Source organism: Phalaenopsis equestris, unplaced genomic scaffold (assembly GCF_001263595.1).
Source record: "Phalaenopsis equestris unplaced genomic scaffold, ASM126359v1 Scaffold000787, whole genome shotgun sequence".
In the NCBI taxonomy this organism is placed as follows: Eukaryota; Viridiplantae; Streptophyta; class Magnoliopsida; order Asparagales; family Orchidaceae; genus Phalaenopsis; species Phalaenopsis equestris.
The window spans coordinates 1,144,274-1,161,469 of NW_018165227.1; the positions used below are offsets into that span (position 1 = coordinate 1,144,274).

Genomic DNA, 17,196 nt, shown 5'->3' on the forward strand with positions numbered 1-17,196 from the left:
CCCCCCCCCCACCCCTCTCCCTTCCGCCTCCCACGCCCCCTCCGCCGGCCATATTCCCAGCCCACTTCTCGCCACCAATGCCGCAATCACCCTCTGATCTCCAAGACTCGGCCATGCGAGCATCCTCACCCCCGCCGCCGCCGCCTCCATCACCGAATTCCACCCACAGTGGCTCAAGAATCCGGCCACCGCACGATGACCAAGAACCACCTCCTGCTCCACCCACTCCTTCACAACTAATCCCCTGCCTTCCACTCTCTTCACATACCCTTCTCCCAATAATTCACCGATCTCCACTGCCTCCTCTCTGTCCACCTTCGCGCTTTTCACCACCCAGAAAAACCGGCAACCGCTCATCTCCAGCCCAGCCCCCAATTCTCTGATTTGCTCCTTCGACATGGCCGCACGACTTCCAAAGCTCACGTACATCACCGACTTCTCCGGCTGTTCGTCGAGCCAGCGTAGTGCCGGCGAGGCCAAAGATGGCTGCTTTTTTACTGGAAGCAAAGGACCTAAAGCAATGACCGGTGGGAGTCCGGTAATGACTTCGCCAGAGTTGAGCGCAGCGAGTGTCTCAGGCTCCATCGCGAAAAAAGTATTAACAATTATACCGTTCGCCTGAGCAAGCGCCCGGCCGTTCTCCTTAAAGTGGGTTGGGGTAGTGAAGAGATGGTTGGGGTCATGAAGTGGCTGCGGGAGGGAGGAATTTGGAATCTTGAGAACTCCACCGGCGATGTTGATTTCAGCTCCGGTTGGATGGGGGAGGGAGTGGAAAACTGAGCAGAGAGCGAGCATGGAAGCAGAGGAGATGAAAAGGACGAAGCAAGGGATATTTAAGGCTGCGGCGACTGGAAGAAAGGTAGAGGCGATGGCAACGTCTATGATGAGGGAGGAGAAAGCTGGTGAGTTGGTGGAGATGATAGAAGGGAGGAGGTGGGCGGAGCGGCGAACCTTCCATTTGGCGGAAGAAGGGGTCGGCGGAAGGGAAGAGAGAGGGATCAAGAGGTTCGAGGGGGAAGTCAAGGACGAGGGAGGATGGGAGGGAGGAGAGGAGGCTAGATTCCGCGTTGGAGATGGTGGGGCGGAAGGCGAGGAGCGAGGTAGAGATGCCGCGGTCGGAAAGTGCGGTGGCGACGCGGACAAACGGAATAAAATGGCCCATGCCGGAGCTCGGGATGAGTAGGACGCGACGGAGTTTAAGGTCGCCGGTGGACATGGCAGCCTATTTGCTCGAGATACAGGGGACTGTCGGAGGGAGATGGCCTCTTATCAGCATTTATAAGGAAAAGTTTTAGTAATTTTAAATAATAAATTATTAACCTGGGAATGGAAATATTTTTCTATTCGGACACGCAGATCGCATGGGATTTTTTAATTTTTTTTTAAAGCTCATTTAATAATATATTAAATCTATAACAATCAACAACTTATATTTAATCCTGTTGGTATATATAATAAATCTACAACAATCATGGTAGTTGTTAGCATCTGGGTGGGGCATAATCAATTCAATTATATAAGCTAATGAACAAATATAACAATGTCTGGGGATGTATGATGGGAAAAAATATTACCTCAGGAGTACTGATGCATCAGTACTCCAATGAGGGGGTGCCACGTAGGCAATGGTCTCACCGTGGCCCCTACGTGGCACCCCCTCATTGGAGTACTGAGTACTCCTGAGGTAATATTTTTTCTGTATGATGGCGCATTTTGGAACGAGCCCTATTAGAAGATCTATTAAAATTAATTTATTTTTATTTTATTAATGTGCACGAATGACGAGATATTAGTTAAAAATAAAATAAAAATTCTAAAATATCAAATTCAAATACTTATATTACTCCAAAAAAAAAAATTTTTTTTTATTTTCCAACGGAATCTGAATGATAAAAGGTGCATTGGAAAAATAATCAATAAAGCGGGTAAGGATACAAACAAGCATAGCTTGTATTCATGTTCCAGTCATTTGTATTATTTTTTTTTGTTTGAAATTGGCTTGTGTTCAAAATGGCTCATAAATAGTCTATTTTTGTTCAACTCGAACAAATGTTTGGATTCTTTTGTATCTTGTGTTATGCTCCGGCTCATTTAAATTAGTCAGAAAAATGAATATAGGGTGCTAAATTCGAGCTGACACCACACATATTCAATAAAAAATATAGGGCCACACCAAAAAATTTGGAACCATATGACCACACGAGCTATGGTGATAAAATCTTAATATAAATATGTATATATATATATTATTTATGCGTGTTAGAGAATTTGAAGCGGTAGAAAAATGAATATATGGTGGTGAATTCGAATTTGCACCATACATATTCAATAAAAAATTTGGAACCATATGACCACACGAGCTATGGTGATAAAATCTTAATATAAATATGTATAATATATTATTATTTAGGCGTGTTAGAGAATTTGAAGCGGTAGAAAAATGAGTTATTGTTTTAGTATTGCACGAAAATCCAACAAACACTTAGGTAATAAGAGTGAAAGTTAGAAACTATAGAAGTTTTTACATGAAAAGTGCATAAAAGGGAAAAAAATCAGGGAGTCTCGTCCAGTTGAAATGTTCCAGTATTAGTTGGTGATTACACGTACAACCCTTTGTCCAAGAGTTACACAGTTTGTTGAGTTATAATGATCGTGTACAGAAGAAATTATTGCCTCGTGACTGGGAGCAGCTACAACGGAGAGTAGTTGCAGGAGCTTTGGTACATCGTCTTCGAGGTTGTCATTTTTGGGATGATGCACTACTTTGTAGGTTGTTTGGTGACTCCGCGATGTTGATTGTTGTTTCGAATGGTGCTTTGACGCTCTGCAACACAAGTAGAGGGCAGTAGTGGCGGTCGACCGTGGCCAATGTGAGGTGGTTGATTGTGGTCTACAGCTACAGAAATGGAAGGTATTTGTCGGCTCTTCGATTTAGAAGTCCTCTTCTGGCTCAAGTTCTAAGTTCAACCTCAAGGAGAGGGTAAGAAATTATTTATAAAGTTTGGGAGAGGTCTGTATATAAATAAAGAAGAAATTCAGATCACTCCATTGGATGACTCAAAGAGACTCTCTATTGGATGATATTCAATAAACATTTGTGTGTCGTAACGATGTCAAAATTGAGCTCCTTGACTTGTTGGATTCATCTCACCAAGATATTTGATTCGACTATAAACTTGGTAGATTTGGAATCTATTTGTCCTTCCAATCACACACTTAAAGCTTCCAAAATGAATTATCTGCTTGCTCTGAGCTTGATTTGACTTGGATTAAACTAATTTTGGTATCATTGGGTTGGGCTCGTCTCGTCGAGCCAGTTAGTTTGACTTAAGTTTACTGAAATCAAAGTTCTGAATGATTTATAATTGAAGTTTGAACGTTCATTACTAAAAATTACCTAGAGATTCGTGTTATGCCTAGAAATTCATGTCGAATGATCAAAATTTATTGATGATGTATTCATTGCCCCCTATTTTTTGCGAGACCAACTTCATAATCTAAAAATATCATAAATTCAAAATTTTTCTGTAAATGCTTACACACACACACACACATAAAAAAGTTTACATAGCTCAGTTGGTAGGGGTTTGTTTCCTTTATTTTAGTCGTAGGTTTGAACCCGTGCTTTGTAAATTAATTCTATTTTTTGCCGCGGGATTGTACGAAACAGGCCGTTATCGTTTCGATTTTGCTTGTCATGACGAACCAAGGCTTAGCGTGTAAATGTGTCATAATTGCTTGAAGGTGATATAATGTGTCAGAGCCGGGTCCTATCGAGTCATGGCGGGTTTGGTTGGTCGAATCGTGTCACACATCTATTGGTTGCATTGGACAACATAGCGGAGTGGGGATTTGTGGGATGCAGATGGTACGACAATAGCAAAATGTGGGGCCACATATCAAACAACACAAATGAAAATCAAATACCCATGGCACAAATCACACAGGCGTGCCGCAGATCGCGCAAGCGAGCCATTGGATCTATACAGGTGAGAGGAGCGAATCGCTTGTCTGTGTCGCAGATCGTGTGGGTGGGTTGTTGGATTCACACAGGGGTGTGTGGATTGGTACCGATCGGGTGGCATGCATTGTCTTGGTAGGATGGCTGGATCTAAGTGTGCTTTCTCAAAATTTGTTTTTTTTGAAAATATTTTTCATCCATTTGAGCCTATAAATAGGCCAAAAATAGGAGGAAGGAGGTGGAGTTCCTCGGCCTGCTTGTGCGATCAGCAAGGCTTCCAAAAGAAAATAAAGTGGAGTCCCCCGACCTCTTGTGCAATCAATGGTGCTCCCATTTTGCGTTGTTGTTGCTTTTTTTTAGAGAGGACTTCACACACAGCTGTCACGTCATATGAAGGAGATTTCTCGTATTGCTGTGGTGATTTATGGAGAAGATTTTTTGTGTTGCTATTGTGATTTCCAAAGAAGATATTCTGCATTATTGTAGTACTTTTGGGAGAAAATTTTCCGCTTTGCAGAGATGTTGATATTTGGTGAACCTTCAAAGTGGCATAAGCCAGAAGAGGCAAAGTCGAATCAGATGGAGGGTGACCTGATTCTGTTTCAGAAGAAAAAAGTATTATTTCTCGAATTAATGCTGGTGAAGCTACCGACCCTAACTACCTGAGCATATTCTATTTCTCTCAGATGCATTGCTATTCACGAGGCAACCTTGCTAGCCAACATGTGATTTGTGCCAACGCCCGAGTTGATGGACATCCTAAAGGCGACAGAGTATGCATTGCACAACTAACTTGTCGGGTAGCAACATTCATCATCGAGTTGATTGTCTTTTTCATGAAATATATAAGTCAAAGTTAATGCTAGAGATTTTAATCCAATTGGCGAATTTGTTAGTGACGCACATGACCACTTGTTATTCAAGGACAAGATGTTTGTGAAATTTATGCCTACTACACCCGTATTATTCAACAAGTTGAGTTTCATGTAATATTAGTTATGAATTTGGGGACTAAATTCAACTAATTCAACTGCTACAACATCAATCATCAGATTAAAGATTGCTCTCTTAAGCCCCAAACTCAATGCATGGTAAATGAAAAGAATAACTTCAAACAACATGAAAATGGGTGGCATAAATATAATAAGAGTTGACATCAGAAGCAAGATGACAAAGGGAAGACAGGTCAACACTACTTTTAATAGCAGAAGCCACAACCACATGGGATGATGCCTTAGCCATATCAGTAACGGCCTCCTAGAGACTGACGTATCAATAATCATTTATTTTGTGGTACCAGTATCAGCGACATCGGACTCTAGAGCATTCCGAACTGGAAATTCTAGCTTAAGCATTCGTTATGATGCAACAAAAAACCCATGAAGCTCATGACATGATGACATGTATTATCTCTGTATTTCTGCATTCATTTATATCATATAAGTTTTCATCTAATATATTGATTTATTAATTACCTTTGCATCTATAAATTATTTTGTCATCCAACTCATCTTCGACTGTCACTAAGTGGGTTTGTGATTGTAAAATTTATGCATGCTACACTCATATTACTTTCATAAGTTGAGTTTAATGTAATATAGGTTATGAATTTGGGGGACCGAATTCCTTTAAGGATGGTAGTATGTAAGAACGGATTATTTTCCTTTCCCTCGCACTTACATCGCCTCTTGATCGCATAAGTCACGCAATATTTTTTCTTTAATTCTTTGTTCGCAATAGAAACTCCTCCTATTAGCAGGTTGTGAAACACTTTCCTCTTTTGATTGTGTGAATTGCTTGATTGTGCAAATCTAGCAATCTCGCTCACTATTTTCTAATTGGGCTTCCCACGTGTGACCTTCCTTCCTTTTTCTCTCTGATTGTTGCAGCCTTCGTTATCTCCTTCCCGCGCTTGCCCAATGTCCTTTTTTCTCTATTTATTAGCAAATGAAGCATTAGGGCATCACATTGGCTCTCTCCCTCTCCCTCTCTCTCTCTCCCCTCTTCATATAACCCCCTTTCTCCTCTTAAACTCTAGCCTAAAGCCTTTCCTCCCCCATTGTCTTGCCTATCAACATTTGTCGAGAGTCGAACCCTTCTCCTCCTCCTTCCTTCACTAATCAATCATTGTATGCTCTTACTTTCCCTTTTTTTCATGCTTTTCTTATTCTAATGCAATTTTAATTACTCCATTTTTAGATGCATGCATATAACTATTTATGTATGCACGCGTGTGTGTATATATAATAATAATAATAATAATAATAATAATAATAATAATAATAATAATAAATAATGTATTTGTATTATGATAAACTGTATTAGAGTTAAAATTAGTTATTCCTACTTATTTGAAAATTATAATAATAACAATTTAACTAATAAAAATGATGAATAACTAGTTAATACCAGTATTTGCATAATTATTAACATTTCATAAGTCATATTGGTGTAGTACCTCCTAGTTGATGTTGATTGAGCTGCTAAAACTTGTAGAAGTTCTATTATTTGCCTCAACCTAAGTGGCTATTATTAATTAGGCGATACACATATTCTTCATTGTTGGGGTTGTTAACTTTACTATTTGTATTAGATTCCTAACTAATTATAAGTTTGCAAGTTATAACCTTTAACTTTTTTTAATATATTTCCATTGGATTTTATTTATTGCTCAAAATGAATTTCATGGTTAATTAGTTTTATTTAATTGTTGCATAGACTTCATGTTTTATTACTTATGACTTGTGTTTTCAGTATTTATTATTTCCTTTATAGCATAATTTACTAAATATTATTATTGCAACTTATTTACACCCCTAGCATGCTCAGCTCGTGTTCAGCTCGTTTATATTTCGACCTCAAAAAGTGTGTTCGTGTTTGGCTCGTTTGCTTAACGAGCCGAACATGAATTATTCATAGTCCTTTTAACTACCCTAATCATGTAGTCATAAGACAATAAGGGTTTGAGCAAGATTTAAAAATTATTATTTATATTAAAACATCATTTGAATCCAATTTAATAATTTTTATTTTATTTTCTTAATCAATATTTTAATTGGTTATAAATCTTTGTAGCCTTGTAGCCAATTAGATTTTTTTAAAATACTACTTAGTGTGTGTGTGTGTGTGTGTGTGTGTGTGTGTGTGTGTCATATATATATATATATATAAACTTGATGAGTAGTATTTCGAGCCAAAACAAGCCGAACACGAATGAACACATCTTAGTTCGTGTTCGGCTCGTTAACTTATCGAACGAAACTAACAAGTCGAACATGAGCTTCTTAACGAGTCGAACGCGAGCTGTTCGCGAACAACGAGCCATTTTGACAATCCTAATTGCGACTTCATAATTGTGTATAAATATTAGTTGATATATTGTAGTTATATTCTCTTATTTTGATTGTGATGTATGAAATATGTTTGATATTATAATACTATGTTGCTATTAAGTCCTTGTCATAGCTAGTCAAATCAATGGTTCATTTGAAAAGTCATTGGATTTCCATGGAATTAGTGCCCACAATTTTTTATCTTACTGTGTTGTCGAAAACAAATTGTTTATAAATATATTTGTATATGTATATAAATGTACTGCACTTATATATTATCATATAGTATTAAAAGATTATGAAACTCTACATGTATAAACACACATGATATTGTGATATAAAAAATTGACATAGAAGTGTATTAGTTTAAGTCACTCATATTTATGATGATTAGCATTTGATACTCGTTTATAAATATTGTTGCATGCGTGGAATATTATCCTGTTCAGTTGGTCACACAACATGCCCAAATTTTTTTGTTCTTTATGTTTTGATAAATAGTAGTTATTTACCGAGTTTAATTTCTCAAAGTCATTCGTTGATATTTTATTACATCAAGTTTAACTCAGCCACTTGAAGAACCGTCTCCACATGAGTAGACTTTCAAGCTTTAGATTTATTTTGGGGCTTTTCTTTTAGGTTTGGGTAGTTATTCATTCTATATTAGTTTTTTTTAAAGTTATTTTCTTATTTTTCTTTAGATATATCAGTTAGTTATTCATTCTATTTTAGTTTCTTTTATTTTAGTTCCTTATTTTTCTTTAGATGTATCAGTTCTTGGACTTTTATTTATGGAATGAAATGAAATTACCTTTTCTTGCTCATTTTAATTATTATTTGTGTATAATAATTCTTTTTAAGAATACAAAACATGTTCACATCCTTTCATCAAGCCTTATGTTGTCAGCATGTTTTGTCTTTCGGACCTAGGATGTGCTGATTGAGTTAGTATTGAACACTTATTGTTGCTAGTCAGACTGATGAGTCCTCAGAGAAATCTTTAGATTTTCATAGGATTAGTGTTGACCTCACTTCTGGCCAACCCTTCATTCAAACTTAAAACAAACTCAAAAACTAACTCACATCAAACTCAAACCAAAAACATATTCAATTTGAGCTAAGAATTATCATTTTGTAGTTCATTTGAGCTTCCATAAAGAATTTCAATTTATTTGTAGGGTGAAACCCACACTTTGATTTCAACAACCTCACATCGGAGGCAATGTATCCAAGATTCACCATACTTTTGAAATCTTTGAGATTTTCTCTACTGGGCAGGTCAACGTTTTCTTTTTGGTTGGGAATACATACTTTTGCGCCCCACGTGCATTTTGACGCCCACGCGCACGCCCGCGTGCCCACATCCTAGTGCCTGCCATTGGACCGATGTGCCCACGTCGGTTCAGATGTAGCTGTACCTAGAAGTACTAGGGTGTGGTGACACCCAATTTGGGCCTAGCTATGGCTGAATGTTATTGACGTGGTCATGCCCGACGCTTGCGTGACCACACTCCCGAGCCACGCCAGCGATCGGTGGCATTCTTCCTCAAATTTGCCTGAGAATTGATTTGTCACTTCGTTGTCGGCAATCCTTAGGAGCTCCAACTGCTATGAAACCATGACTATCGATCCCTGCCTCAAATGACAATCGTTAGAGTCGATTTGTAGATGACAACTGCTTCTGCCACCTCCTCTGGTACTCCCAGTCGCCTATCAATAGGCCCTTACTTCTCCCTTTGAGAGAGTTTTGAAGTCTGCCAACACCGAGAGTGCCTTCTCCCTCTCCTTCTCCGGCCACCCTCTCTGAAAAGTCCCTCTTCCTCCTCCTCCTTTGTTTTTGTTTTTGTTTTTTTTTTTTAATTTTAAGTTGAAGTTAATTCAAATAGACAGTCTTGGATTAGAATTGGTTTTGGATTTGACTTAGGTCTACCTGAACCAACCTAACCTGCGCCTAAGCCCAACGTGAACCCAGGTCAACTAGGTTAACTCAGGTTCAACCTAAGTCCAACCCAAGTCCAACACTAGTCCAACCCAGGTAAACTGAAGTCCAACTCAGTCCAACTCAGGTCCAACCTAGGTTCATAGTTGTGTATAAATATTGGTGGACATATTGTAGTTATATTTCAGTGCTTTGATTGAGATACATAAAATATGTCTGATATTATAATATTATTATGTCAGTATTAAAATTTTATTTTAGCTAGCCGGATCAATGGGCCTTTAGAAAAAAAATTATTGGATTTCCATGGGATTGATGCTTGCCTTTCTTTAATATTAATTATAATTATATATGTTTATACATATATTGCACTTATATATTATCATAAAATGTTAAAAGATTATGAAATTTTATATTTAAAAACACATGATATTGTGATATAAAAATTAACATAGAAGTACATCACTTTAAGTCACTCATATTTATAATAATAAGCATTTGATACTCCACAAATTTTGTAGCATGTGTAGAATATTATTTTGTTATGTTAGTTATACTGCATGACTCATTTTTTTATCTTTTATGCTTTAACAAATAATAATTATTTACTGAGTTTAATTTGTCAAAGTTATTTGTTGATATTTTTATATAGTATGTTTCACCCAACCACTTGTAGGATTGTTACCATCGGATGAGACATTCGAGCTTTAGATTTAGTTTTCGATATTCCAAATATTTTCATTAATTATGGTGTTTTTCTTTTAGGTTTTGTTAGTTATTCATTCTATTTCAGCTTCTTTTATGGTAGTTCATTTTTTTCCTTTATGTTTTATCTGTTTTTGGACTTTTATTTATGAAATTAAATAAAATTAAGCTTACATACTTATTTTATTCATTACTCATGTATAATCTTTCTTATTAAGAATACAAAATATGTCGACATCCTTTCATCAGGCCCAAAGTTGTCAGAGTGTACCCTCTTCTGGACTGGGGGTGTGACAGATTGGGCCAAGTGATCTCAATTGACTTAACCTTTCAAGGCTATTGCACGACTTATACTAATTTTCTATTATAACTTATTGGTAATATGCACCCTTCTATTCATTTTTATTTTGTTATATTCTATATATAGATCTTGCAAGAAGCATATGGAGTTATTCCATCGAGAATATGCTACATGGTTTGTACAATTAAAACTTTCTCCTAGTGTCATCCCATATACTTTTATTTGATTATAGTATCAAGTCCCCTACAACATAATATTTTGTGAAACAAGATATTGTGCAATGTGTAATGACAGTTTTTAGAAAGGTAAAAAGATATAAGAAGAGTCTTAAGACTTGAAAATTTTAACATAATTATCTACAAATATGAACTTTCTGCTAAATTATCAGACCTCACATAGAAACCAAATTCTAACCCGACATAAGAAAGATGAAGCTTGTTGAGCCATTATAACATGCAATTAAGGTTTGGATCATTCCAAGTATGAATTTTATTTTATTTTATTTTATTTTATTTTGGACGCAATGGAGAAAAGGATTCATGTAGCTGACCCCTTAAGATTCCAATTCACTTATTAAATGTAACAGATTCATGTTAACTATATTACAAATCGTACAAATATGAATTGTTGTAGACTTTTCCCCGTGTGATTGTAAATTATATCATAATTTTTGTATGTTTCACACCAGCTAATCAACAACTTTTACGCGAACGAGTAGCTCTAACAGCTCTAACCAAATATCATTCAAATTCCTACTCAAACTTGTATAAACTGGTTCAAAATATTTTAGGAAAATTTACATACATTTCACATAATTTTTACGCCATTTACATATCTAAAACACCCAAAATTTGACATTTACACTTATAACACTTTGGTGTCATAAATTCATACATGATGAAAAAGTGCATTTCACTCTTGAAAGAATAGCAATGAGGATATTTTGACGGGAATTTAAGATTTGAGTGTTATACATGTAAATATGAATGTTTAGGTTTTTGTATGTAATTACATAAGACTTATGCGGAATGTATGTAAATGCTCCTATATTTTAGTGATCAGGTTGTATGCCTCAAACAAAAAAATGAAATAAACAAGTAGCTTCATGACAGCGGACTATCATATATGGCCGAATAATAATACCATAGCAATTTCATCTACGAATTTTTTTTAGAAAATACAAACATCATCCTCTACATCAAAAACAAAGTCAATGAAATTATAGGAACTGGTGAGGGGATCTCTTGCAAGTTATCCCCAGCAGAAAGCTCGGCATTACATCATCATCAGAAAACCATCGGTATGATGGTAAAATGTGCATTCAGAAGATCAACATTCGAAACACTAAATGCACAATTAGATACAGTCGAAACACCTTAGAAAGACTGATTAGTTGAGTTGACCAGACAATCATGGATCTAACTCTTCAACCTTCAGCCTAACTACTCAGATCATTGAAGAACTCTGAAGGGATGACTGGTGGGCAGTACTTGGTCGCCACGAATTTGTACTGTAGAATCAAAGGGGTATGAAATTACTTGGTAATGTCTCCTTACATGTAGAGCTTTTCAAAAAGCTCATTGTTCACAAATAATTTATGTTTAGGTCGCTAAGTAGTTCGTGTTTGACTTGTCCGTTAAACAAGTGAGTTGAATACAAACATTTTTTTTTTAGCTTGATTTATGAACAAGTCAAACATGAATAAACTTTTGTTCGATCATGTGCAACTCGTTTTGGCTCATTAATTAAATAATTAAATAAATAATAGTATCATAACATTTTTTTATTCAGTTTATATGATGCATTTAAAAAATCGAGCTGTTTTCAATGCGAGATTAAACAAACAAAATAGTTCAAATCGAGCCAAACACGAATAAGTCATTCATGAGTCATTTCCAACATTAGCTTATTTTAAACAAAATAATTTTTTAGCGAGTCAAACAGGAACAAGCACTGAGCTCGCTCAAGCACGACTCGTTAACACCCTTACCCGCATGTCAAAATGAAAAATAACAACAAAGATTGTTCGTATGTACCTTATGTTGGCTGTATTTCTCCCTTATAGCAGGCAAATTACTGTTAGAACTGCTGCAGCACAAACGATGCAAAGACTTCACACAGTCGCATAGTTGAGATGGTTTGTATTGCGTGTAATGCGTAAGAGTTGCGTTCTGCGGCACCATCGAAACATATGAATTCATATTAACATGATTTTTGAACTGCTAAGAAAAATTTAAATGAATTGAGTTACACTTACCCAAGGTTTTTTCGTTGGTTGAAGGATAAACTTTGAAAGAAACACAGAAGCAGCAGCAATCTGAGATGGTGAATAGCAAAGCATGTTGTACTCTGGGAGTGATAGTTCGGCTACATAACTAGCTAGGAATTCTAGATGCAGTGAAGGCGCCTGAGAGATAAATGATGAGAAAATCATTCAATTGAGTGTAGAAAATTCTCAATTAATAAAGGAAAGTGAGTATTTTTACCTCATCAGAACATTGAGCAACTCGAACAAATCTCCTGTCATGAACAAGCGGGATCTAGAAAGTGAGTAACTGCATGCTAAAGTTTCTATAACGGTGGGGAATAACAGGTTTGGCTTACCTTAAGAAACACTTGGCTGTTGGTGTTGTCATTTCAAACTTCAGGTACTTCAGAACAGCAGCTTCCATCTGTAAGACCTGAGTAAACCAGGCTTATTAGCAGGATATCATATTGACAGGAAACGCAGAAGGAAGAGGGGGTTTGACACCATACCTCATCTTTGAAATATGTATTGTCAGTTATGTAACAGAATTCTTCTACTTGTGGAGCACAAATCTCTTCATATTTTCTGAAAATAATGCAAAAAAGCAAGTTAAGAAAAATAGTCATTGAAGATTGTTTGTGAAATCAATGGAGCAGGCCACATACGCTGCAATAAACATGCAAGCAACTCCTAATAGCTGCAAACGTTGGCGATTAATCTCATTCCCAGATAGATACCGGTCAATATAGTTTATTGTGAGGTATAATGTGTCAGGCGCAAGCCGATATTCTTCTGCAACCTGAATTTTCGAAAATGAAAAAAAAAAAAAAGAAGAATATTAACACTAGAAGAATTTGCAGACACAGAAATACGAATCAGAAAAATACCTCTACTAGCCAGTCTATTAGAATCGCACGCATGCTTGCATTTATGTCCTTCTGAACTCTTTCCATGAAATCAGTAGAAGCCCTCTTCTTAGTCTATGAGAGAATAACCTCAATTAATGGACAAGTGGTAGACAAATTAAGCATCAATATAGAACAATTATCTGACATATAATACATCAAAAGTTACACTGTCTATCAAATTGTCCCAAATAATGTATTGAAATGCAAAAAACAATCAAATTTACAGGGAAAGAGCTACCTCAGCTAAGCGTAAATGCTCGTAAACGTCACAAGCAAGTGATGCGCACAACTGGGGATCTTCCTGATTGTCATCAACGTTTGGTATATTAACAGCCCCATATATTGAAACAGGGATATCACTATTCCAAGCATTTCCTGGTAGAAAATTTAAGAAACATTTTTTTATTAAAAAATCAACTAGATATTGATAAGGATATTAATTTAGTTTTAGCGCAGTAAAACATTATAAGGGGACAAGCCATTGTAGCGGTACAATAAAATATCTAATTATACAGTCTGCTAGAAAACACACCATTTAAATTAACACGATCTGATATGTGGAGGTTATATGTTGCTTGTCTTTCTAATGATGCCACAATTGAAGAATCACCATGGTCAATATATTCAAAATCAGGACTCTTTAAGGAATCACTAGTTGACATAGTCTCATCCATAGATTCTGAATCAACAGAGTGAATTGGCGATTTAACATTGCTGCAGGGAACAAGAAAGGGACATACAGCTGCATTTTGCCCAACTCTAATTGAAGGTGTAGCAGTTATCCTTGACACAGTAGAAGCAGGTTTGGCAAGAGATGGAAACTTAGCAGAGTCACGTTGAAAATTTTGATTTGAGCTGCTCGGAGCAGATCCCTTACGCACTTTTGATGCTGAACTGGCAGTAGTGACCTTCTGAATTGGCAAAAAAGAATCCACTTTATTAATATAGAAGAGAAATGAGTACCAAACATAACGATATGGTGCTGTTCATGCTGCTAAATTTATCTAGAGTTTGTAAAACAACACGTGTGGCGAGTTTTTTTTTTTTTATAAACACTGAAAAGAAAATGTTTCATTCTCATCGGTGTTTATGTTCCCCAGCCATCAAAGATGTTCATTTGTTGGTTCAGTTCTCGGAAAACTGATAAAAGCATAGGCTTGATGTGGATTTGTACAGTAAGATCCCATTTTTCTCTGTAAAAGTATGAAAAATGTTTATAGACAACACTCTTGGAGTTTAGAACAAGACTAGAGTAATTATACTTTACTAATACCCTTAAATTCAAATCAGCATCTTCATTCACAAGAATAGGAGTGATTTAAATTATAACCACTACAGAAAATCTGGAAAATCTACTTCAAACTTAAGATTCATGAAAGTATTAAGGCTCATAAAAATACTTAATATCAGTCCACATCTGATAACTGAAAATTGTTTCAGTATTAAAATGTCAAGAATTAAATCAACCATAATGGGTTCTCTTATGATTAATCGGTGCACCCATAAATTTTAGTGTTTGGGTTGAAAATAGATTTTACTATTGGTGTATTAAGCTCAACTTTTGTCTCCCTTTAATTCATACTCCATAACAATTACTTCTACTGAACCATGTACAAAAGAAATGATCATTAAGTACCAAGAAAAACGATAACAAAACAATTCAAAACATTTGCGAGATTAAAAAAACCGGTAATATATTGATGTCTTTTTCAAGCAACATTCTAGGTAAAAAGCAATTTATTTATCTTTTGTCAGAACCATCGCTGTAATAGCATCTTGGAACATCTAGACTCTCTGACAGCGATCATTTAAATTAAGATCTGTTTTACGTACATCAATAAATTCAAAATTTAAATTATATGGAAATTGTTTTAGTATAATACCTATATGATCAAGATCTCAAGAACTCAAAATCCGAAAAACAGAGCAAGAACACTTTGCATAAAATGTCAATCACTGAAGAAACTAAAGAAAAAAAAAAAAAAAAAACTATCATCGAAATTTCAAGAGGCGGGGAGGCGTTAAAATGAAAAGTTAATAGACATTCAAATAAATGCATTTGGGCCAGCAATCATCGAGCCTAGTATAAAAAAACTGCAGTACAAGTAAATAAGCAATCAACAAAATGCATGCAGCAAACAAATATCTATTCATCTAATCTCTAAAAAAAAAAGAAAAAATTAACAGGCTGAACGTCGTCATCAAATCAAAACACCATATTCTATCACAAAAAGAATTCAAAGTAGCAAAGAGTTCATTAAGCTAATTCAAACTTCACCCACATTGAAACCCTTTATTGCCGGCAACCGGGGACCACTCCTCCCCGCATTGTTCTGATTAGTCAAATTCCCGAGCGCCACCCTTTTCTTGGCCTGCTCTGGTGCAGAAATCGAAACCTTAGCCACATTCTCAACCGCCGGCCGCTTCGTTAGAGACGAACACGTCGCCGACGACGAGAACGACGAACGCCGATTCACTCCCGACATTTCCAAATCAAAACAACCACAATCTGACCACAACCCTAAATCTCTCTCGACCTTCTCTTGGCCTTTCTAACTATCAAAAAACAAGCAAGAATCCCAACGAGGAGCTGGCGGAGCAAAACCCTAGATCGTCTGATAACGGACACCAACAGTTCAAACGTGATCAAAAGAAGATTGGGTTCGCCGAATCAGCAAAGGCTTCTTCACTCCTTCACCTGCACTATCTCGCTCACTCTTCTCGCCCTCGCTGTCGCGCTCTCGGACAAGAAGACCAAGCAGTCGAAGGAGAAGGAAGGAATTCAAAGCTCCTTATAAAAATATGGTGCGGGGAGGGAACGGAGTGATTTGAATTTTTAGACGATCAAGGCCGTCCATCATCAGGGGGTGAGTGCCACGTCATCAATGCGGAGCGGAGCGAAGCGGCACGTGCGGATCATTTTTTGTCCGCATGTGCGAACTTTGAAACGCAGCGGTGAGTAGAGGAGGTTAGAATTGGCGGTGAGCGTACCGCGAGGTCTTTTAAATTTCGAACTCGGAACGAGCTCCTACCGTTAGCCCGTTGCATGGGCATTTAGATCAGTATAGTTTGAAACTTTGAATCCTTGAAAGGAATAAGAGTATGCCAGATGCCTGAACGGCTATGTTAATTAATATACTGCTGATTACTTTTTAACAGATCTCTCAATCTCTTCTCTCTCATGCTCCCTCCCACTCTCTCTCTCTCATTAATGCTCTCTCACTTTCACTCTCTCTATCCCCATCTTTCCCACGTTCTTTCTCTATATATATATATATATTACAAAGTAGCTAATTGAAAGTATACTTGAAATTTTTTGTTTTTATTTAAATAATAATGATAATAATATTCTTAATATATTTTCTTGGTATTTTTAATGAAGTTGATATTGTATAATATAATTATAGTGTAATAAGATTATTTAAAGTGAGACTTAATTGGCTATAATCTCTAATTACTTTTTTTTTTACATTTTTTAGGGGGAACATATGGGTCATGCATAGCTTTTTTTCTATAAAAAACTAGTTACATGTATATGTTTATGAGATGATAGAATTTGACCTAAAAAGGTCGTATAAAAATGTAATATTTGATTAGAGAAAATGTGAAAAAGAAATTTAAAAATTATAGGAAAAGAAAAAGCCTACATAAGAAATGCCAATAGATATGTTGATGTAACTCCAAAAAAATATAGCAACCAACTTAAATGTATAGTCCACCTGGCGTAAGAACCCAAATTTTAATAGAATGAAAACTTTTAGATTGGAGAACTAAGGAAAAATAAAGTTTTGAATGTAAGAGC

General features: G+C 36.3%; 2 protein-coding genes across 2 annotated transcripts in view; both read right to left on the reverse strand.

Moving 5' to 3' along the window:
- The window catches only part of LOC110031197 (UDP-glucose:2-hydroxyflavanone C-glucosyltransferase-like), a 1,885-nt gene extending 669 nt beyond the window's left edge, over positions 1-1,216 (reverse strand). Inside the window, exons 1-2 of the mRNA XM_020734283.1 lie at positions 952-1,216; positions 13-848 (exon numbers count right to left, since the gene is read on the reverse strand). Of these exons, the coding sequence (XP_020589942.1) occupies positions 13-848; positions 952-1,216 (1,101 nt within the window). The remainder of the gene's footprint in view (positions 1-12; positions 849-951) is intronic.
- A 10,141-nt stretch (positions 1,217-11,357) lies between these two features.
- LOC110031192 (cyclin-A1-4) lies at positions 11,358-16,148 on the reverse strand. The gene is made up of 11 exons (XM_020734277.1): positions 15,677-16,148; positions 13,927-14,305; positions 13,633-13,769; positions 13,374-13,466; positions 13,152-13,285; positions 12,996-13,071; positions 12,843-12,919; positions 12,725-12,758; positions 12,496-12,645; positions 12,275-12,409; positions 11,358-11,748 (listed from the first exon to the last, which is right to left on the reverse strand). The coding sequence occupies exons 1-11, from the start codon at positions 15,878-15,880 to the stop codon at positions 11,677-11,679; spliced, it is 1,491 nt and encodes a 496-aa protein (XP_020589936.1). The 5' UTR covers positions 15,881-16,148; the 3' UTR covers positions 11,358-11,676.
- Between the last annotated feature and the right edge of the window lie 1,048 nt (positions 16,149-17,196).

What these genes read in the sequence shown, in the direction of transcription:
- LOC110031192 (XM_020734277.1), bottom strand. Translation starts at nt 15,880, where the DNA reads ATGTCGGGAGTGAATCGGCGTTCGTCGTTCTCGTCGTCGGCGACGTGT. An exon ending in AGCATTTACGCTTAGCTGAG is followed by an intron (nt 13,467 to 13,632) that starts GTAGCTCTTTCC and finishes ATTCTCTCATAG; the next exon opens with ACTAAGAAGAGGGCTTCTAC. An exon ending in AGAAATACAGCCAACATAAG is followed by an intron (nt 11,749 to 12,274) that starts GTACATACGAAC and finishes TTGATTCTACAG; the next exon opens with TACAAATTCGTGGCGACCAA.